The sequence below is a fragment of the Falco punctatus genome (assembly GCF_963210335.1).
Source record: "Falco punctatus genome assembly, chromosome: 4".
Taxonomy (NCBI): Eukaryota; Metazoa; Chordata; class Aves; order Falconiformes; family Falconidae; genus Falco; species Falco punctatus.
In genome coordinates, this window is record NC_137583.1 from 17,549,791 (window position 1) to 17,570,057 (window position 20,267).

General features: G+C 46.0%; 2 protein-coding genes across 4 annotated transcripts in view; one reads left to right on the forward strand and one right to left on the reverse strand.

Annotated features, from left to right (window-relative positions):
• The window catches only part of SLC25A26 (solute carrier family 25 member 26), a 125,990-nt gene that overhangs the window by 101,975 nt on the left and 3,748 nt on the right, over positions 1-20,267 (forward strand). The gene's annotated exons all lie outside the window — the stretch shown is intronic.
• The window catches only part of LRIG1 (leucine rich repeats and immunoglobulin like domains 1), a 94,686-nt gene continuing 74,652 nt past the window's right edge, over positions 234-20,267 (reverse strand). For 2 of the 3 annotated variants that reach the window (XM_080382880.1, XM_080382878.1), the window contains 10 exons: positions 15,504-15,575; positions 14,147-14,218; positions 11,702-11,865; positions 9,260-9,580; positions 8,320-8,601; positions 7,341-7,760; positions 5,897-6,019; positions 5,154-5,318; positions 3,650-3,958; positions 234-3,505 (listed from right to left, as the gene is read on the reverse strand). In XM_080382880.1, the coding sequence (XP_080239006.1) occupies positions 3,273-3,505; positions 3,650-3,958; positions 5,154-5,318; positions 5,897-6,019; positions 7,341-7,760; positions 8,320-8,601; positions 9,260-9,580; positions 11,702-11,865; positions 14,147-14,218; positions 15,504-15,575 (2,161 nt within the window). In that variant the 3' untranslated portion in view covers positions 234-3,272. The remainder of the gene's footprint in view (positions 3,506-3,649; positions 3,959-5,153; positions 5,319-5,896; positions 6,020-7,340; positions 7,761-8,319; positions 8,602-9,259; positions 9,581-11,701; positions 11,866-14,146; positions 14,219-15,503; positions 15,576-20,267) is intronic. The other variant, XM_080382879.1, reaches the window with a different exon arrangement.

Genomic DNA, 20,267 nt, shown 5'->3' on the forward strand with positions numbered 1-20,267 from the left:
GGGGAGGAGAGACGGAGGCCAAGCGCTTCCCCTTCCTGTGTCCTGGAGTGGCTGTGCAGCCCAGACCGCCACGGGAAGGACCAGGGCACCCCACGGGAACGGCGCCAGCAAGCCAGAGCCCCAGCAGACAGCCAGGTTAACTCCTGCATGTGTTAAGAGACAATCTCAGGAAATCTGCTTTATACCCAAAGTCCTAACTTGGAGGAGGAAATTATATGTGAATTTTTAAAAAAAAAAAAGTCAGAAACTGAATTGAGATTTTTAGTTAAAGCAAGAATCCAAGCTTATCTCCAAAGCTGCCTCTGGAATTTCCATACAGGGTGGGGTTTGGGTTTGAGAAAGCCAGAGGTGTTCACAACTGCAGCTGAGTCTGGTGCTGTCCTGGCCCCGTTTTTCTTACATACTTGCACATGTGCACACCCCATCTGTTCTGATTTCAGTGCCAAGATAAGGGTAGTGCCAGATAACTTAAGAGAGCTGATATATTATAAATGTATTTCTTGTGAGCTCTTTATTGTATCTTTCGATACAGCCCCCAAATTCCACCCCATCTGCAAGTTGGGCTGCCAGTCTCATGCTGATCCACAGCATCTCATGTTAAAGTCGTGGGTCCAATTTCACGAGCGGGTATTTGGGCAGTCCGTCTGCATTTTCGTCAGACAAAGACAGAAAAGAGTATAGCAATGGATTAGAATTTTATTTCATTTTCAACTGAAACTCCCAAAAGCTCACTCTCAACCAAACAGCTGTAATATTATAAATGAACCTTTATTAAAGACACTTCAATGCCATTCGTTAGACACTTCAATATCTTACATGTTTTTCAATGTACAACATTGTACCAAATTTTCTAATAAATAAATAACTTTGTACACAAAAGTAATACTTCCTCTTTCACATTGCCTCTTAGAAGCAGCAAATTCACATACTTAGTGGAAGTCGTAACATTAGGCAGTTAACTTTATTCAGAAACATTATTTTCAAATGTTAATGTGGCAAATATGCTTTGTATCTGCAATGGTGATGACATTTCCGCCAGCAAAATGAGTCAGTTAAATCATTCCCATCTTCCCCGTGTCCCCGGTTCCACTATTTTCACCTTGCGAGTCAGTTCCGAAGCATACTTTTCCTTTCAGTAAGGGGAAAATTACCCTCCGTTTATAGCTTTCTAACATCCATTTCCTTTGCTCGGAATAAACTTGGCACTCAACATAATCAGCCACCTGTCTCAAAGTGCAAACGTGTCAATAGTCAGGAACTGATACAGACAGGTACCTGGCTGAGTTATGCATTGCTTCGTCAAGGTCGGGCTCCGCTGCCGGGCAGCAGGCGGAGGTCCTTCCCTTACGGGAGGTGGTGGCTCCTCAAGGTAAGGCGGGATGGACAAGCGGGTAACAGAGCGAACAGGCACCTCGCATCCCGGTGCTAGGCAGCTCGTCCCTGCTTGCTGAGACCCTGCAGGCGTGGCAGCGCTCGGGCAGTCACCAAGTGGTGGATTTAATGTTTCTGCCCTTACCTCTGGTGCTTGTTTTGAGCCACAGTACTAGCAAAAGTGGATTTCCACCAGACTCGGCTTCAGTGGAACTGGCATTTGAGTTGCTCCTAAGGAAAAAAGTAACAACCCCCCCTGATAAACCTTCCCCCAGAGTAGTCATCACCAGAGTTAGCAACCTGATGTTAGCAGAACTCAAATTACAAATAACTGGGAGTCCTCCATCCACAGGTACCAACACCAACAGAAAGCAGCCTTTCTATAAATAAAAAGCATTGTAGTGAAGTGAGAAGTGACAAGGATCTGATTGACCAATGTGGGCATTTTTTTCCCCCCGTTCATGGATGAACTTAACTTAAAAGACCACGTAAAAATACTTGGAACATTTCCATTTAACAGAGTACTTTCAACCATAACTACATAGTTTCCCTTCTAAACGAGTATATTTTTGAGTAGCCCAGAATTGCTACACAAGGCAGATATTTTCATATAAAGAGCCTGGCTGCAGATGGGGGTAATGGTGTTTTGCAGGAAAAAAGTAACTATCAGCTGAATTAACGGTACAGCTGTCAGCTCAGGAGTGTGATTTTAGTTTGTTGTCAAAACAGCTCTATGGTTTCAAACCCCCTCCAGAACAGATGTAATTTTTTGGGTGTGAAAACACATTATACTGGCACGTGTTATTCCTTCTAAACAGGGCTAGGCTGTGCAATGATATGCATCTTATACAGGTAAAGCTGCATCCACGTGGGAAATGTCTGCAATTAGCTCTGTAGGTGATCAGTGCTGTAACTGCATCTACAGGCAGATAACGCCCTCTGCTATGAAGTTTTTGAACGGTGCAACATGAGACCACCCCACGGTTTACTGCATGAGTTACTTATTTTGGTAATGACTGCTCACTAATCACGACAGCCTTTTTGTCTGGCTGTTTCGGGGCTCTGCACTGTTGCTGAATTATTTAGTGCCTCTTGTGTGGTCCACTCTTAACGTATCACACAGTCACAGTTCATATACTAATTTGTATGCAGTTTTGAAAAATAATGGAATTTAAGTTCTTCCACCAACAGGAAAAAAATCAGGTTGCTATGTAATTTCTCATTGCATGGGTTCTTCTCATATAAACTTCATTTGAAACAGCTGAAGATCTCTGTTTAAACATGTTAAGTGCAATAAATTTCAAAGGGGAAGGAAATTTGTGCTAAGTAACCCGATTAATTCTTGATTTAAAGGAACTTCCACTGAAAAGAGGACAATCCCTTTGCAACAGTCTGGCTTTTTAAAGTTCTGCTTATGCGTTTAAGGCACCAGAATTATTTCTCTCACAAAGTTTAACAGCAACCTGATACTGAAAACAATATTGCCAAAATTGTAAAATTTCATTCAGTTTTCCATGCACTAAAGATTAAAATAGCCTCTGTAAAAGATATATATATATTTATATATATATATTTATATATGAAAACTCTTATGTACAATTGTATCAAATACTTTTCTCTTTACACAATAACCCCTTGCATTTATGTGCTTCATATGCAAGTCAACTTTTGAACACTTCATACTTCTCAGGGAAGTTTTAAACTATGTACAAACAGATGACGCTCGAACAGGAGTTTGTTCCCCATACAAGCTTGTTTCTCATACCTCAGTTGTTTTGCCTTTGACAGGTCATCAGTTCAGGATTTGAGGTAGAAGTAAGTAGCCTATATACTCTGTGCAAAGAAAAAAAAAATTAAAACTAATAGCGTATTTGTTAATTTGCACGTGGCAGTCTGTCCTCTCAGTCCAGCGATGTGTTTGGTGGCTTCAACTCACGAACGGAGTCGCACAGCTTGGGTGCGCTGCCGTTGGACAGGAGAGCCTGTTTCACTTCGGCTTCGCTCTGCAAATCCAGTAGTGTTGGGGAAATTTCAGGAAGCACGTTCAGTTGCTTTAATGACCCTCCTGCTGGTGAAGCTCTCACCAAATTAAGGTTGTTAAGCTCTGAAGGCTTTGCTACGGCTTGTGAGGAGCCTGCAAAAAGCCAAAGAACCAGTGTGGTTAGTCGGTGCTGAGCCTGCCAGCGCTCCTCATAAAACCAACCCCGCCACTATCATTCATGCCTTTGAGCCAGTTAGAAAAGCCGAGAGGAGAAGACATCTCCACGGAACGACGTACCGTGTTCATCTGCGAGCAGCGGGCTGGTCGTGCTCACAGGTCTTATTCTGTCGTGGTTGCTGGGGTAGAGGGTCCCGTCTGATTCCATCCTCTTGCCACTGGCAATCCCGTTGCACGGCTGAGGATGAAGAAGGCTGGTGCCTGCACCCTTCTTCCTACTTCGTTCCTTACTGCTCAGTGCGTTTGGGAAGGTATTGTCCATAGTCTTAAGGCTCTCAGCATAGTACTCCGAGTCCTTGGGGTAAATGTGGACGTTCATGCTGTCTGTGCTGCCACTGCAGTCCGTGCACACGACCGGCAGGCCATAGCCTTCAAGGGAGGAAGGGAAGATGGCAACAAATGCAGATTAACCAGCTGGAAGTTGTCAGCACAAGCTCACAAGTAGCGGAAGGAAAAGGCAGATCTGTTTAGTTCATCCGTCCCTCGGCAGTGTGGGACTCCCACTGAGCACTGTGGATGGGCACTTCGTGGTTTTATACAGGGCTAGTAAGCACCTGCATTTTTCAGAACTCTGTAGCTATCCCTATAGGTAGTTCCAATTAATAGGTTTAGTTGGTTGCATTTTGGATTTTGGGGGGTTTTTTACTCCAAAGAAGTTGTGACTTCTTTGTTTAAAAAAAAAAAAAAAACAAAAAAAAAAAAACAAAACTGTGCGTTTATTTCCTTTTCCAGGCTTTCTGGTCAGGGTAGAACTAGAAAGTGGAACTTTCCTGTACCTGCTTTAAAATACCAAGTTACTTTTCCCATTTTTGTGCTGCTGCTTTGCAGGAATCACTGTCAACTCACAATGTTGTTATCTCAAGATATGCTGTTACTGTTAGTGGTAACAACAGATGAGCAGAATTCAAAGCAGCAAACAGGAAGGAGTTTCTAAATGTCAAAAGTTAATTTCCCCAGTGCACCTGACAACTTTCCGTTATTAAACTTTACAGTTTCTCCTGGAGAGAAAATTTGTTTCACTGCCTGTTTTTCTGTGTATGTTACAACAGCATGGGAACAGCAAACACATCCTAAAAGTAGAAAAGTATGAGTGTAACACTCAAGAAATTGGCAAAGAGCAGTGGCAGGTGTAATGCCCAAAACAACTTTTAAATTTTGAAAATGAAAAAAGAAAAAAAAAAAGCTCAGCTTTTGCTGAGCTTTGAAGTTGACAACCTCTTTAAAGAGCATGACAAATTTTAACACGTTCAGTTTAAAAGTGCTCTCGCATTTTAGGAATAGCTCAAATCAAAATACCAATCAGCCAGCTGCAAGGAATGGCAATCGTGAGCTTTAGTCTGCCTCTTTCTGACGGTTCCTTGAATTTAAACTACCCAAGCTTGATGGAGGATCAAAGCAAGCAGGGGAAAGTAAATTTACTGTGCTCACACCTGAGAATCATTCTGGGCTTTTTTTTTTTTTCTTTTCTGAAGGTAACAATTTCTTGTCTTAATGCTGTCTGACTTGGAGGGCCTTCTGATCTGTACAAACACGAAATACCTTTCCAGATTAATGGGTTTTGTACCTGTCTTATCTGGAACAAGCATTCCATCAGCCATGTCTTCAGTTTTCCAAGTGTCTTTATTATAGCTGATACACAGCTTTGGCTGTCTACAACCTACAGTGGGAGCTTCAACATCTGGACACCTTCCAGCATCAGTCTGACACATACCTGTAACAAACAAACCATCTGGCTTAAGATTACAACCATCTGCTCTCAGTTAAATGACTTGTTAAGTCTTACTTCTACTGTAAAAGCTGCAAAAGGAAGAAAAAATAGCAATGGAGATAATAGATAATTTTAAGCTAATGTTTAACAGAATAAATGCTGTACAATCCCAGGAGAATCTTAGTTCAGAACGCTTAACTTTTCCTTCCTAACGTGCTGTGTTTAAATGCTGTAAAATCCCAACTTTTAATTTCGAAGCCTGAAGGCAGGGACAGGCAATGCTAATGTATTTTCTAGTAGAGCTTAACTGTGGGTAACTCTGGTGCCAAAAACCTAATCCAAAATTAGCAAAACTATAGTCCTTAGGGCCTGACTGAGCAGTCTCTGAAGCAGTCTGCTTGTATGAACACTGTTATTACTGGGAGGATGGCTTTGTGAAGTGAAAGAAAGATCCCTGTTCTGCATAAATGCAGTAGCTAGAGAATTACATTAAGAAGATCGTTCAGATAACTCGTAAAGTACTTCGTACTGTGATTTCTACCTCCTCCTATCAAGTTCAGATACAGCATTACAGAAAAAATAATTAAACCGGTTCTCACCGTTGCTGTCTATGTGCCCGTTAGGCTGTTGGTTATCTACTCTGATGACCGCTTCCTGCCGGTCAGAGAGAGTCCCTTGTGAAGACAAGTAGCTGGGCACGTCAGGAGGCACAATAGTCTCATCTACAGCAAGGGGAGCAGAGAAATGTCAGTTCCTAGTAAGATACAAAGGCTTCCGTCTTCAAAGGCGCATCAAATCACATTTGCAAGAGGGATCTGGGATTTGGTATTTTCTCTAGATGCAATGGAATCGGAACTGTCTAAATACTCCATTCCCCTCAGAAGCCCCCGTCCTGATTTTTCGAAGCTTAAGGCTGCGCGATACAGCGCTGATAAGGCCACCTCGAGTGTCTGCGTTTGGCATGGCCAGTGCAAGGGAGGTGGTGGTGGAACTGGAACTGTCTCTTCGGAACAAGTAAATCCTTCCTCTTCCCTTGAAATCCAGAGTCCCTCGTTTGACTCAAGTCCTGTGTCTCCCAAAGTCGTGAGTAAAAGACTTCTGGAGAACAGCATCTTCACTACATTTAAGCAGGCAAGTACGTCTAAGCCCCTCGACTATCCTTGGTTTTCTCCATTTTATATCAGGCAATTTCTGTTTCCCTTGTCACACAAAACCAAGTGAAACTCAGCTATGCTCGGCATGAAGCCCTAGACTTCCAGGACTGAAAAAAACCCAAGGGGTGGGAGGCGGGGAGTCCCACTGACACATCGCACTGGTCAGATGGTATCCAAGCGTCCCTACCTAGCCCCTGTCTTTAAACCCCTACGTCATACTGGTTCTAAAGCTAAGCGTAATATAGGAAGGCTGCAAATCCCGGCAGGGCAGGGAGGCCTTGGGTTGGTTCTTCCATGCGTCTGTGCAGAGGCTGCACAGCGCTGAGGGCAGGAGAGTTTATTCTAACTGCAACACTCACTTCTGCACCAAATTATCCCCTTTGAATATCAGGAGGAAGCAATAAACGCTGCTTCTTCCCCTAAAAGGTGAGGGGTACCCCTCATCAGCAGGGCTACAACAGCTCTTACAGGCAACGTGGAAAAAGGGATTGCAGCTTCAAAGTCTAATTTCTCAAGTTTTGAATACAAAGTCTTTGAAAATACATATTCCCAAGAAGACAGGTTCCCAGCATCATGGACATAATCCAGACTGTCTCAAGAGTTATCATTTATGGTCATGGAAAATCAAAGTAGCAAAGCAATGGCTGGAACTACTGCCAAGTGGAAAAGGCCTTTCTGAAGAGCAAGCCAAGGGGAGAGAAGCAGCTCTGAACATGCTTCAGCAGCAAGTGAAAGCTGCTTCCAGCTTTGCAAGCCAAGAAAACCATCGAGATAAGCCAACTGCTTTCCCAGTGTGATCGCGTGGCTACCTGGCGTGCCGATTCAGCCGCACTGGGCAGTCTGACAGCACGGAAGGTTAGAGGAAGCCTGAGCAGGAGACCAGAGCTACCTGTGTTGGTGACACTGTATTCTTCACTCTTCTTCCTGGTTTGGTAGATGATGCAGACCCAGACCAGAGACGTCACCACGATGCTACACACCACGGCAATGGTGATGATCCCCACGGTGGTACGGTCCTTCCTACAGCCGAGAGACTGTAAGATGCTCACATGGCTGTGCGCACGCTCTGTCCCCAGGGTGTTGGACATTTCACAGGTGTATTTCCCAGCGTCCTCCAAGACAACGTTCCTAATGATCAGCAGCTGGTTGCCAGAGGTGAAGTGATGCCTTTCTGTCACCGTCAGGGGCTGGTCACCTTTCAGCCAGGTAATGCGGGGAGATGGGCTCCCTGTGGCTTTGCACTGAAGAGCCACAGTCTCACCTACGGACACTACGTGGTCTTCCAGTGGATGAATCAAAGATGGTGTCTCTGCAGGACAACAATCACAGAAATTAATTCTTGGGGCCAGTGTAACAAAGCGTTTCTTTTAACAGTACAAAATGTAACTGGTGTTCCTGCAAATATACAGCAATGCACTACGCAGCCACATGCTCAGGAGTACGGCAGCTGCAAACTGCGACAGATCTAACACTCGCAGCCAAGGCCTTCCCATAACCAGTTGGTGCTACTCTTCCCAACACAAAAACCCGCGAGGACCAGCGCCAACAGCTGACACACGGGAATTATTTTGTCGGGCGAGAGAGATGGAGTACAATTCCTTTTTGAAGTAATTTTCCCAGACAGTAAATAGGGTGGTTCGAGGGGCTTCCCTGGCACAAGAGGAAATGCGACTTACAGCTCCTTCTCTTAATTAGCGGGGTATTTTTCATTAGTTAATTACAGTATAGAAGAATGAAACAAAACTAATGCAGAGCACTGCCTCTTTCTCCCTCTTCTCTATCTGCCCCTGCTGAAGAGCTTGAACAGCAATCCCTTCTGGTGCCTGCTTCCAGACCGCTTGCTCTCTTGGAGCACTAACGCAGCTTACCCAGTACAGTCAGGGTGGCATTTGCAAGCACAGACCCTGCAGAATTCTGTGCTGTGCAGCTGTACACGCCCATGTCCTCGATCTTCACATCCGTAATGAAGAAGACATCGTCATCGGGCATGACGTGCATGCGGCGTTCTCGGGCCGCAGGGAAGTCCGTGCCCCCGTCCTTCTGCCAGGCGATTTGTGGGGTGGGGTGGCCTTCAGCCACACACTCCAGCCGCGCCGTTGTCCCCGTCCGTCTGGTGATGTTGCGGGGAGTTTTGATAAACGAGGGCAACACTGACAGAGGAAAACAAGACAAAGGGATGAGCAATTCTATGGGGAAAACACCCAACTCCTGGGCAGTTCTAACTGCTTTCCTTCCTGGGCAGGAGATTAACAGATAAATACCCGCAGGCAAGAGGATGGCAAGCTGCTTTTGCAGGATGCACCTGAACTGCTGGGGACTCACCCTGTGTTCCTACAGCACATGCCCACCTAAGTGTCCAAGACTCACCCCCCCATCCCCCCAGGATCATTAGAGCTGGGATCAAAGCTCATTTTCTTCTGTGATTAACCTGGAAAGAAACCCTGTTATCCCTCCTACGGAGACTTTTCAATCACTATAGTCCCTCTTTGTGTCCTTTTTTTGGTTTTTTTTGTTTTCATTTGCCCATTTCACTGGGCAAAGACCCTACCGCGACAGCTGAAGAGAGTCAGCTAAAGCCATGGAGCACGCGCCGAGGCGTGTGGCTGGATGCAGCCGTCACAAGCCTGGCACATGCTCCTCGCGTGGCACTTCTCAACATCCAGAGATGCAGGCAGCCGGTGTGAAGAGGCTGGGAGCTCCGGACCATCAGGAGCAGACCCTCAGGAGAACTGCCTGCCCGAAGTGGGTCCCGGGGAATCCTCCTGGCTCAGGCTGAGGAAAGGAACGAGGAAGCAGCTTCCTACTCACCATTAACGGTGAGCCGGGCCTTGTTGGAGTAGGTAGAGCCAAAATGGTTGGTGATGATACACTGGTAACGCCCTTCATGGGCAAAGGTGACATGCCGGAGATGCAGAATGGTGGTGTACTCCATCACCTCGCCATCCTTTGCCCGCACGTGGGCATAGTTCTCAATTTCAGCATTGTGCAGCATCTCGTTGTCTTTCTTCCACGCAAACATCATGGGGGAGCTGCTACTGCTGGCCGCCGAGCAAGTGAAACTGATATCCTTCCCAAGGACAGCCACTGTTGTCTCAGGCTGGATGATGATCTGTGGCTTGGGGACATCATCTAAGAGAAAACAGCAGGCAGAGTTAGTTCTGGAGTACGAGGCAAGACTGGAACAAGCAAAGAGATGCAGTGAGAAACGAGTAGTGCGTGAGCAAAAGCCATTATTGCACATCTGCTTTTACATCCACTGTTGTCTGCACCAGGAAAGCAGCTTGCTCTTGCAAAGCGCTCCACCATTGCGAGTGGCTCTGTAGTGCAGATGTGCCATGCACAACTCCGCTGGGCAGCTGGTCTAAGTTAGGATTCTCGCTCCTCTGGTTCCTTCTGTAAGCAGTGGACTGAGACGGTCACTTCGTGACCTCAAACACCTAAAGATGACTTGCTGGCTCCACCAATGTAGCTGAACCTCAGAAAGATACTATGGCCTAAAGAAAATAAGCTTTCCTGGTACAAACCATGCGTGAAGCGCAATATTGAAGTTAAAAGTTCACCTCCAGGCCTGCATTAGCATGAAGTAGGAAGACACATGGAAGGGCTGCAAATGCCACCTCTAGGCATAAACGCTCATGAGAGGTTGTAGTGAGGTGGGTGTCAGTCTCTTCTCCCACGTAGGATGTTCAGGAAGCAGCCCCAAGTTGCACCAGGGGAGGTTTAGGTTGGGGATTAGGAAACATTTCTTCACTGAAAGGGTTGTCAAGCACTGGCACAGGCTGCCCGGGGAACTGGCTGAGTCACCAGCTCTGGAGGTATTTAAAAGACGTGCAGATGTGATACTTAGGGACATGGTTTAGTGGTGGACTTGGCAGCGTTTGGTTAACAGTTGGACTCAACAATCTTAAAGGTCTTTTCCAATCTAAACGATTCTATGGCTCTGTGCAGCACGCACTGTCAAAGCAGAAGCAGCTGTTATTTGCCTGCCACCCGTCTGGGGTGGAAAGCTTTGCACAGTCTCTCTCTCCCCTGAAGACTGTTAGTTTTAGCAAGGTTCCAAGCAGATTCATTTATTAGATTTCTACAAATGGTGTAATTTAATATTTGACTAAGGTTTAATTAAACAGCCAGGCCTCTGGAACCAGGAGTACTAGTGCCTGGAGGACTTGGCAGGCACCGGAGAAGCAAAGCTGTCTTCGCTTTGTGATGTTGCTGTGGGGATGGAGCCTTCATGATCTCTTCTTCCAGATGAGCACGGCTAGCCTCCCAGACTCGCTCAGAGGCCACCTAGGCAGAGCCCTGCCACTCTGGGATCAGAAGGGACATGGGACAGCAGCTGGAACAAAGCTTTTGCTCCGTGTTAATGCCAGTCATGCATTCAACTTGGTTAAACAGTGTTTTCAAAAGCTCTTTTCTTCTTCATCAAACAGCCACGTGCAGCTCCACCCAGGATCCACACTGGCTGGCTCCACAGCACAGCTCACCAAACCAGGCCTTTATTTCCCCCAAAAGCTGGATGCATGAGCAGCATCGCTTTGGCCTCCTCTGATTATTTATATTTCTTTTCTTTCTGAGAGAGGTAGTAGATGTTTGTGTGTGCTGGGTATGAAGTTAAGCTGCTTTGCAACCACAGCTCAGGTGCAGAGTCAACTGCAGTGTTTGGGTGGGAGAATAGCAGTAGGTGCTGTTTAGAAGAAAAAACAGCTGTAGGAGAAAAAAATTATTATAATGCAACTGTTAACCATCAGATGGTTCAAGGGTAATGCCCTACTGGCCCAAAAACAGGAGCTGTGGATGGAGAGATTCTCCTCTGCTTTTAACCCTTTGTTATTTCCAAGAGGGAGAAAAGATGAATGAAGAACACAAAGCCACAGAAGAAGCTCAGAACACTGAAGAGTGAAAAAAAAAAAATATAGCTGCAGCCTTGGTAGTCTCAAACCAAGACGACTGGGGAAGTCTCTGTGCAGCCTCATCTGGAACTGGAACAAGCATTAGTCCCTTTTGATTTAATATTCAGGGAGCCCTGTAAGGAAGACGCTAGATGCAAGCAATGCGCTGTGTGGTTTTGGTGGGAAATAAATTGTAGCCAATGACAAATTTTTAAAATGCAGGCTTGGGCTTCCTTTGATCCCATTGAGTCACAAAACAAAACAGAAACCCTCTCATAATAACATGCTGGTAGTCAAAGAAAATGTTTCCCAAGTGAGTTCTACCCTTTATACAACCCCAAAACACACAAGCAAGACTTACCGCACACAAAACTTTCTGGCTGGATGGCAAAAATGCTCTTGCTTTTTAGTGACTCAGGATGGGCGCAGGTGGCCACCACAAAGGATTGCAGCTCTTTCTCAGCTAACCACTGGGGCAACCATTTCAGCTGGCAATCGCAGAGGAAGCTGTCGCTGTTTATGTGACTGCAGGGAAACAAAACCGACGCAAGCCTGCTCTGAGTCCCGCACAGAGAGAAGGCTGGAAAGCTCACGGCCCTTTCATGTTAGACACATTCCTCTCTCCTGCCCCCAGCATGGGTGGAAGGAAAGAACACAGGACAGCAGGTTGTCCTAGAGGCACTAATGCTATTAAATACATAACACATTTAAACGGCATTTCATCTCCACATAGGAGCAACCCACTCCTGTACTGTGGTGACACTCTCAAGCACCTTCTATCTATTTGCCAGCTTCCAAAGTGATCCCCTGGAACAGATGAGCAATGTCATCCCTGGCTTAAGTGAGAGAAGCAGAGGCAGATCACCTACAAAGGAGACAAGCAGCGGAGGCACAAGTCAACAGTACAGCCCATCCGGATCCCGCTTCTCCTATCTAATTACTGTGCGTGCTCCTTCTCTGCCTCTCTGGTTTGAGCATCTTTGTTGGGGACCGAATTCAGGACTAGATTACTGAACAGGGAGAGGATGCCAAGTTCCCCCTGTAAGACCTTTATTTCCCTCAGTGGCCAGCAGCAGTGGAGTAAGCGGAGAGGCCCCTGCCTGCCTTCAGTAAGCTACATCTTCACCCACCAGCATCACCAGGGATGGGAGGTGTGGCTGATGTTGTGTTTACTGATTAGCAGAAGCAGTAGAACAGAAATTACCAAAGACATTTGTGCTAAGCCAATGCAAACAGAGACTACTTTGGAAAGCAAAACACAAACCCCCCTACTTTGTCAGCATCCTAACAGTAACTTAGCACCTTCTGTTAAGAAAAGAGTTGTGAAAAGGGGGCAAATAAAAGGGGAGCCTCAGGATTCTTTTTTAAATATTGTGGGCCAAACTGTGGCTCAGCATAGCTCTGAGGCCAGTGAAGAACTGCAAGTTTACACCAACAGGGAATTCAGACTTTGGTCTGGTTTGGTCCAGGATCCCAGGAAAACCCAGTCTGGTCCCTCAAACCAAATGTGAGGATGCCTCAGAGACTGGGAAAATGGCCCTGGACAGAGAAGTCCTGCCCTGCAATACTGCAAGTTGTGCAAGAGCAGGTTATCAGGACCTCAGCAGAATCCCAGCTCCAGCACTGTGTTGTAAGCTGTGAATCTCCTCCAGTTTTTCCACCTGATAAGCTCAGGAAATCCTAAACCCTGGAACTAGCCAGGAAATAGGAAAAGAAAGAAATGGAGAGGGAGGGAACGAGGGAGGGATCTGATTTTCCAAAGTTGTCAGCTTTGCTGTCCTAGAAAGATGTGTAGCCCCTAATATACATGATGGAGTAAACACTGCAGGTAGCTGGGACAGGTCAGAGAGACCTTCAGTGTTGAAGACTTCAGCACAATGCATTCTGCATGTGTATGCCCCTTATCTGAAAGCCACCTTCTCTGTGGTTTATAAAGGTTCCTTCACAATATCCGAGAACCCACAAACTCTTCTCCAATAAGATCAATCTTTCACCTCAGTTTTTTTTCAAGAGCCAGTGCAAAAGATAAAGTGGTTAAAACAACAGACACACAACATTTATCTTATTTGTTCCCCAGTCACTGGTATTAAATAAATGTCATTGCCAACAGTGACCATCCCATTCCCATTTCCATTTCTAATGTCAGGAGGAAGACTCGGATGCCGCTCAAATACCAAATAAGTGATTTCTTGTTCCACAGACATTGCACTACTCCAGAGTGTAGCAATGCACTGACAGTGGATTAAATATTTATGGTGAAGAGGAGAAAAGGAAACCAGGCAAGACTGGAAACAGTGTCTGATAACAGTGCAGAGTCCCAGCCTAGAGCACAAGCAGCAGCTCTGATAACACATCCGTATTTTTACACCAGAAGGCTGGATGACAAGTGGATCCAGTTCAAATGGTGCTTATCACTGAAATGTCAGTACTGTATGCGAATCCTAAACATAGGTACAGCAAAGGAGCAGATGGGCCACTGGGAATTAAATCAGTGGCAGGGTGAGAAGGAGAGATGTCTAACAGGACCCAGGCTGGACTTCCTGAGCGGAGATGAATAATTGCACAGATGCAAACCTGCTGGAAGAACCTGTTCCAATGATCTAATTTCACTCACTATTGAATGCAAGATGTTCCCTGTGACATCTACTCATGTGTAAAAATACCCTGCAGAGGAGGACAGAGGGGAGGAGGAAATAAATGAGTGGTAATGCGGGTAACACTCCATTGGAAACAACGTGCTACTTCTCACGTCCAAGGCAAGAAGGATCCCTGCCTCCCTAACGGTGTGTACAGTCCAATTACTTACAGCTGCCGCAGGCTCTTCATCTTAGCAAAAGCATCTGCTTGAATTGAGCGGATGGCGTTATCCCCCAGGTTCCTGCAGAACACAACCAAAGGCAATGTGAACAAAAGGGATGCTATGGCTGTGACAAAGTCTCTCCATATTCAAGCAGTGACTCCAATAGCAGGTAATTTGGTAGCTCCTTGTTAAGGCCAGAGGCACTTACAGCTCATCAAAATGGTTTTCCACATAACGCTTTAATACTGAGTAAGTATTGCCGAGCAATAGTCAACCAGCAAAAATTACTGATATAAACCACTACGTCATTCCATACCCCATCTTCTCACTACACTTTCTCAGTCTCAGCTACCTTCACCATCCATAGCTCAGAAATTCCTCAGCCCCCTCCATAACCAAAGATAGTCAGGAATGTCATAACCCAGGCTAGACCTTCAGCAAACATAAAGAAAGCAAATACTTGCACTAAACGGCATCTGAGAAGTTATTTGCAAGTGACTTTGAGAGGATACTATTGTGTTTGAAAAACACTGCAAAGTTTCCAAAAGGAGGTATTCTTAAAAGCTTACCTCACAACTACTGCTACTTGAAAAATTACATGTCCTTTCAAACAGGGTAGTGGATTTAGGACTGAAGTTTACTGAGTGAAGCATAGGAGAGACAAGCGCTGCTTGTAGAGAAAAATCTTGGTACAGCAATAATAAGGGAACACTTGCCTGCGAATGTACACCCCCAGTCAGGCAGCCCCCATCTTTCTGAATGCTCTTGATGGTCATAACATTTCACACAATCAACAGCCAATAAAACATCTAGAGCAGAATCACATATACTTTTATATTGTCTTAATTCAGAAAGTTATTCATGAATCACTGCTAGAGTCATCAGCCTTGAGACACAGGAAAAAAGCTGCACGGTGGCAGCCAAAATTTACTTCTTGCAAATCGCTCTAAGGCAGTTGTGCTGAATGGGGATGTTCAAGTCCTCTGCAACATGTCACTGCCAGCGCCTGGCTTTAGGAGGAAGTTGGGGCAAGGGAGGAGGAGAGAGGGTTACATCTGAAATAGCGTATTTTCATTGCTACCAGCCTGTGAAGAAGCAATGTGCAAGTCAAGGCGATATTTATCCAAGAACAAATCAAAAAATTAAGAGCATGCGGATCTGCCATATGTTCTATAACTTTGTTCCTGGCACAAAAAAAGGCCAAAGTTGAGGCGGACTTATAATGAGAAGGAAGCAGGTGGCCCCCACAAATGGACTGGCTTCTCAGTTTACAAAGACGCTATTAAATTGCTAGCAGATCTCTCAAGCAGCTACTTTTGGCAGACCCCCCTTCCCGAACTCCGAGGCATGGTGGGTTACTCACAGGTGCTCCAGGGCCTCCAACCCTGAGAATGCTTTCTTGGCCACCGACTTGATCTTGTTTCCAAACAGAGTTCTGCAGTTTCCAAACATCCAGTGCCAGATAAACAGAAAGAAAACGGGGAGAGGGGGGCAGAAAACGAAGGAACACAATTAGTGTGGCTTTATCTGATATACGCGCTCAGTGTAAGTCCCGGGAAATCTGAACTGCATGGAGATTAAGAGGGCTGAAATACACTCACTTTCCCGCTCCTGAAATTAAATCCTTTTATCTGCATTCGAATTTAATAGTGATGACAGCACAAAAGGGAATGTGCCATATCATGTAAAAAGACAGGTTTGCTCCAGTGCTTGGAAACCAGCTTGCTGAGTAACAGAAGGTCCCCTCTATTCTTTGCAGGCTGGCTGTGGACAGGATTAAGTGCAATGACAGTTTAACAAGATTTTGGTCTCTCCCTGCAACACTTTTCGTTTCTGACTTCCTCCCAGACAGTAAAAGAGTGGTAATTCATTCACTGCTGCTTGGCCTGAGAGGACATCCACACACCAGGGCTGAGAGCTGTCGCTTGGCTGCACGTTTATACAGCAGCTAACTCGAGTGACTGCCGACTTCCTTCCCCGCCTTGTTAGAGAGACAACAGCAAAGTAACATAATGCAGTAAGTAACAGCCGAGTGGCAATTTCAAGGGGCAAAAGGAGGAAGAGAAAAGGTAATGTACAGAGCTGAGAAGCGTGCTTCTCGCATCTGTGACCAGAGAGCATTCCTCCCAATCAGCAGACAGTGCTACGCAGCGGCAAGACGGGGACTATCAGCAGGCAACAGCCAGCTGGAGCAAGCACAGCCCAGCTGCTAGCTGCAGAGGAACATTCTCTATAAATACTGACCACTGGTGATCTGCCAGGGGCAGGGTTCATGCAAAATAGATAGTCTCCTCACCTGTTTTAATAAAATATCAACCCATGTCATTAATGAGGAAATGCTTTCCTTCCCCAGGTTCTCTCTGTCTAAGGTTTATCCTCCAGGTGCATCTTTTATCACCACCTGCTTCACATGGTGTCCAGTGCAAGTCACTGCTAACACCTCAGGTAAAAGCCGGCACATCTGGTGCTGCATTTCATTGAGTTTTCCTTCAAGGTTTTTCCTTCAATATAGGGTGCAACCTATACCTGCACCCTAAAAGGTTCTACAACTGTGATCCCACTGCTTGCTACCGGCTGGGGAAAGGAGGCTGGGGTACAAGATGGAGCATGCGGAGCCATTATGTGAGCAAATATATTTGCAGAAGCTTGTTAGAGCTTTCCACAAAGCACCCTTCAAACGCCAGGATAATTTGGTTTCTCAGCGCTGGAGCCCAGAAAGCCCAGTTTCCTTGTGAATGAAGCAGTGGATGCCACAATGGGTAGAAAGGAAAACTGGGGCTCATCATGCTGTTACGGCAGCGAGGACCGAGATCTGTCCTTGCAGCACGTTGCCTTTGGAAGGAATGTGGGTGCCTGCCACTGGGACAACACTGTGACCTCGAGTAGGTCCTCACAAAACCAGTCATCCTGATGGTTTTGCAAATCACTGAGCCACCACTAACTTTTGAGTAGACAGGAAAGGCTGGTTACCCCTGGCTCCATACAAAAGGTCTGTGGCCCCTTGCCATTTTAGAGCAAAACAACCAAAAGCCTCGAATCCAGGCACAGCAACCTCCCAGCCCCCATAGTGAGACACACGCTTGAAGCCCTTCCTTACAGGCAGAGTTAACTTGGTACAAAACCACAGCTCAATTTTCATAGCTGTGTTCCTTCGTTAATTATTTGATTTGAGGTGAGAATAAAGACAGCTCTCAGAGGCATGTTAGTGGCTGATGGCTTTATGCTGAGCTTGGGTTTGGTAACTGGAGATACTGGTTATATCTGTTTACTTATCTGTGCAGAGAAAAGCAGTACATCTGGGGATGCGAATACACGATGTATACGCCACTTGTATAGGTGCGTACAATTTTACGGCTAGATATATATATGAAAAATATGTAACAGCGGGTAATAAAGCCATGCCCCAGCAAACTCATTAAAATCATTACGCCTTTCAAATTTCAACTAACCACTTCTGCAATTCCGAAATGGTTTGAACCCAGCGGCCCCCTTCAAAGGGCTGTGGCATGCCGGAATGCAAACGCGGCGGTATGCAGCTCCACAATTAGCCTGCCTGCTGCAGTCCAGAAACTCTCCTCCACTGCCGGCAGAGCTAGGCACAAGCATGCTCTCCCGGCGATTGCATAAGTGTAATTACACGCTAGGCACGCAATTCATTAGAAAGCGGCATTTTCTGCTCCAGCCAGTTTTGCACCTGCAGGAAGATCTCGGTCACTGAGTAAGCCATCAAAAAAAAGGGTTACATTTAGCAGCTTGAATAATTAGGAAACTCGCTGTTCCCCAGCGATTCCACTGATGCTTTTTACGCTTTGATGCTTCTCAACTCTCCCTTTCTTGAAGCAACATTTTAATTTAGGTCTGCGCTCTCCATCCTGGAGAGCTTCATATATAATTCAGAGAAGGCTAAAGTGACCGGCCTCCCCACCTCTCAGTTTAACACCTTCCTTTCAGCGAACAACCCTCTCTGTGCTAAATCCTTTCAGAGGCTAATCTGTGCCAGATCAAAGGGGAATGGCTTTTAAGGCAATCTCCACAGAGCTGAGGTGATTATTAATTCATCGGAAGGTCTCCTCTGAAGTGCCCTTTTTTTTTTTGTATGCTAATGCATTTAAAGCTGGTTGATGGTTTAAACACAGACCCTAAATCACGCAGGAAATGTTTGCTGTAAAGGCTGATATTTTATTTTATTTATGAAAAAATCCTGCCAGCAAGAATGATACTTGCTTCATCCTTAGATGAAATTACAAGTTTGGGATTTATGGGCTGATGAGCTAACACAGACCTGAGCAGATCCCTTTAAAAGCAACCACTCCCAAGTGTCCCCAGACCACCTCAGGACATATAATTAAATAATCTCATATTCTGAGGGTGTTTCTAGCCTTACACTCCGGCTGACAACGAATGATCCCAGCAACCTGTCTGTCCTGCAGCAGTTTCACTCTGTTAGGTAATCAAACGACTGCCGTCTGCCCAAGACTAACCTGATCCACACGCTCTTCCAGGCTATGAAATTCGCGCAATCCTTCCCACAAACCACAGGCACATGTCCTTCCCTGCCTTCAGCCAGACTCACAACTGGCCCAAGTTCATGTGCAATGAAAGAGGTCAACAACATGAAAGAAAAGATGCAAACCCAGCTTCTTTAGACTTGGGCAAGCCCTTGCCGCATCCTTTGCTACTGGCAGACAAAACGGTCCTTCTTTTGAAGCCATTCATTGTGCTGGACGATAAAACACCAGATCAGGCCACAGCTATTTCACAGGGGAGCTCTGAACACACAACCCGCACAGCCCCGCAGGCTGCCCCTGCTCCTTCCTTCCTGCCCCTGCTCCTTGCTGTACCTCCTCCTGGCCTCTGTCTGACCCCTACATCTCCTCAGTGCTCATTTCTCCTGGATGCTGAGTCAATCCTTCTGCTGAACTCTTCCCTTCAATCCTGCCTCCTCTGGCTTTTTAACCTCTCTCCTGTTATTCACACACAGCATTTCTAACATAATCCCAATCGCTCGGTCCACTACTCTTGCTCCCGTGCCAGTGGCCACACTGGAGTGATGCCCTAGGGAGGATGTCCCACCAGGACAGCTCTTTCGCCACTCCTTCCTCTCCCTTGTCAAAGCACCACTACAGACTCACAATCCTACAGCCCGCAAATCCCTCTGGACAAAGCCTCTGCTCCCACTACCCTTCTAACTACTCAAGTGGTTTCACTGGCTTCTTCAGACAAACCAAAACCTTCACCAACAGCAGACAAGGACTGTCCTACCCACCACATCTGCTCCTCTGCCTTTTTTCTAGCAACTCATGGGAAGATTTCCCAACTCCACGTGCACACCAATTCCTACTGGCACCTTTGTCTCCCATGCTCCTTCTGCCTCCCTGTCCAATTCCCCCCATCCGTAAGTCCTTCTCTGCTTTCTGCCTTACTCTACTCACAGCTACAACTTGGTTCTGGTCTCCTTGGATCCAGTGACTCCTCTCAGCAATGATCAAATGTCTGTGACTTCAAATCTTTCTTCTCTGCCTAAGCATTACGTCCCCACAAATCCTGCCATGGCTCTTCCCACTCCCCCAGGAGTCTCTAATGAGAGCACGACAATATACCGCCTGCCAGGATTCATTCTAGCCATCTGCTATCCATCGAGGTACTTTTACTGCACCTCTGGCTGTGCCATCTCAGCATCAGAGACAGCATGATGGGGGGGTGCTGAGAACTTAAACAAAGGCAAGAGGTAATGATTAGAAAGAGTCTTGATTTGTCACAAGCCATCAGAGACTTCTCTGACAGGGCTGATTTATATAGCCGATTTCAAATGGATAATGAACAAGTACAGAGCAATGTGAAAATACTTGCGAAGGCGAAGCAAGCTATAAACATTTGCAAGGCGCATGCTTGCCTTAGGTTTCTTTTTATCTCTTTAAGAGCCTATGCCCCATGGCGCCTTTTATTGTCGCTGCACATGGAAGCAAGCCCAAAAGATCACTCTCAGACAGAGTATCCCACAGAAACGAATCCTGATTCAATCCTCTGTTGTAACAGGAAGTGGGGTGATTTTTCTCTTCTGTTTATTGTTATTTGCTGCATCAATCAATGCTTCGCTGAAGACTGCAAAGGGTCTTTTTTGTTGCTG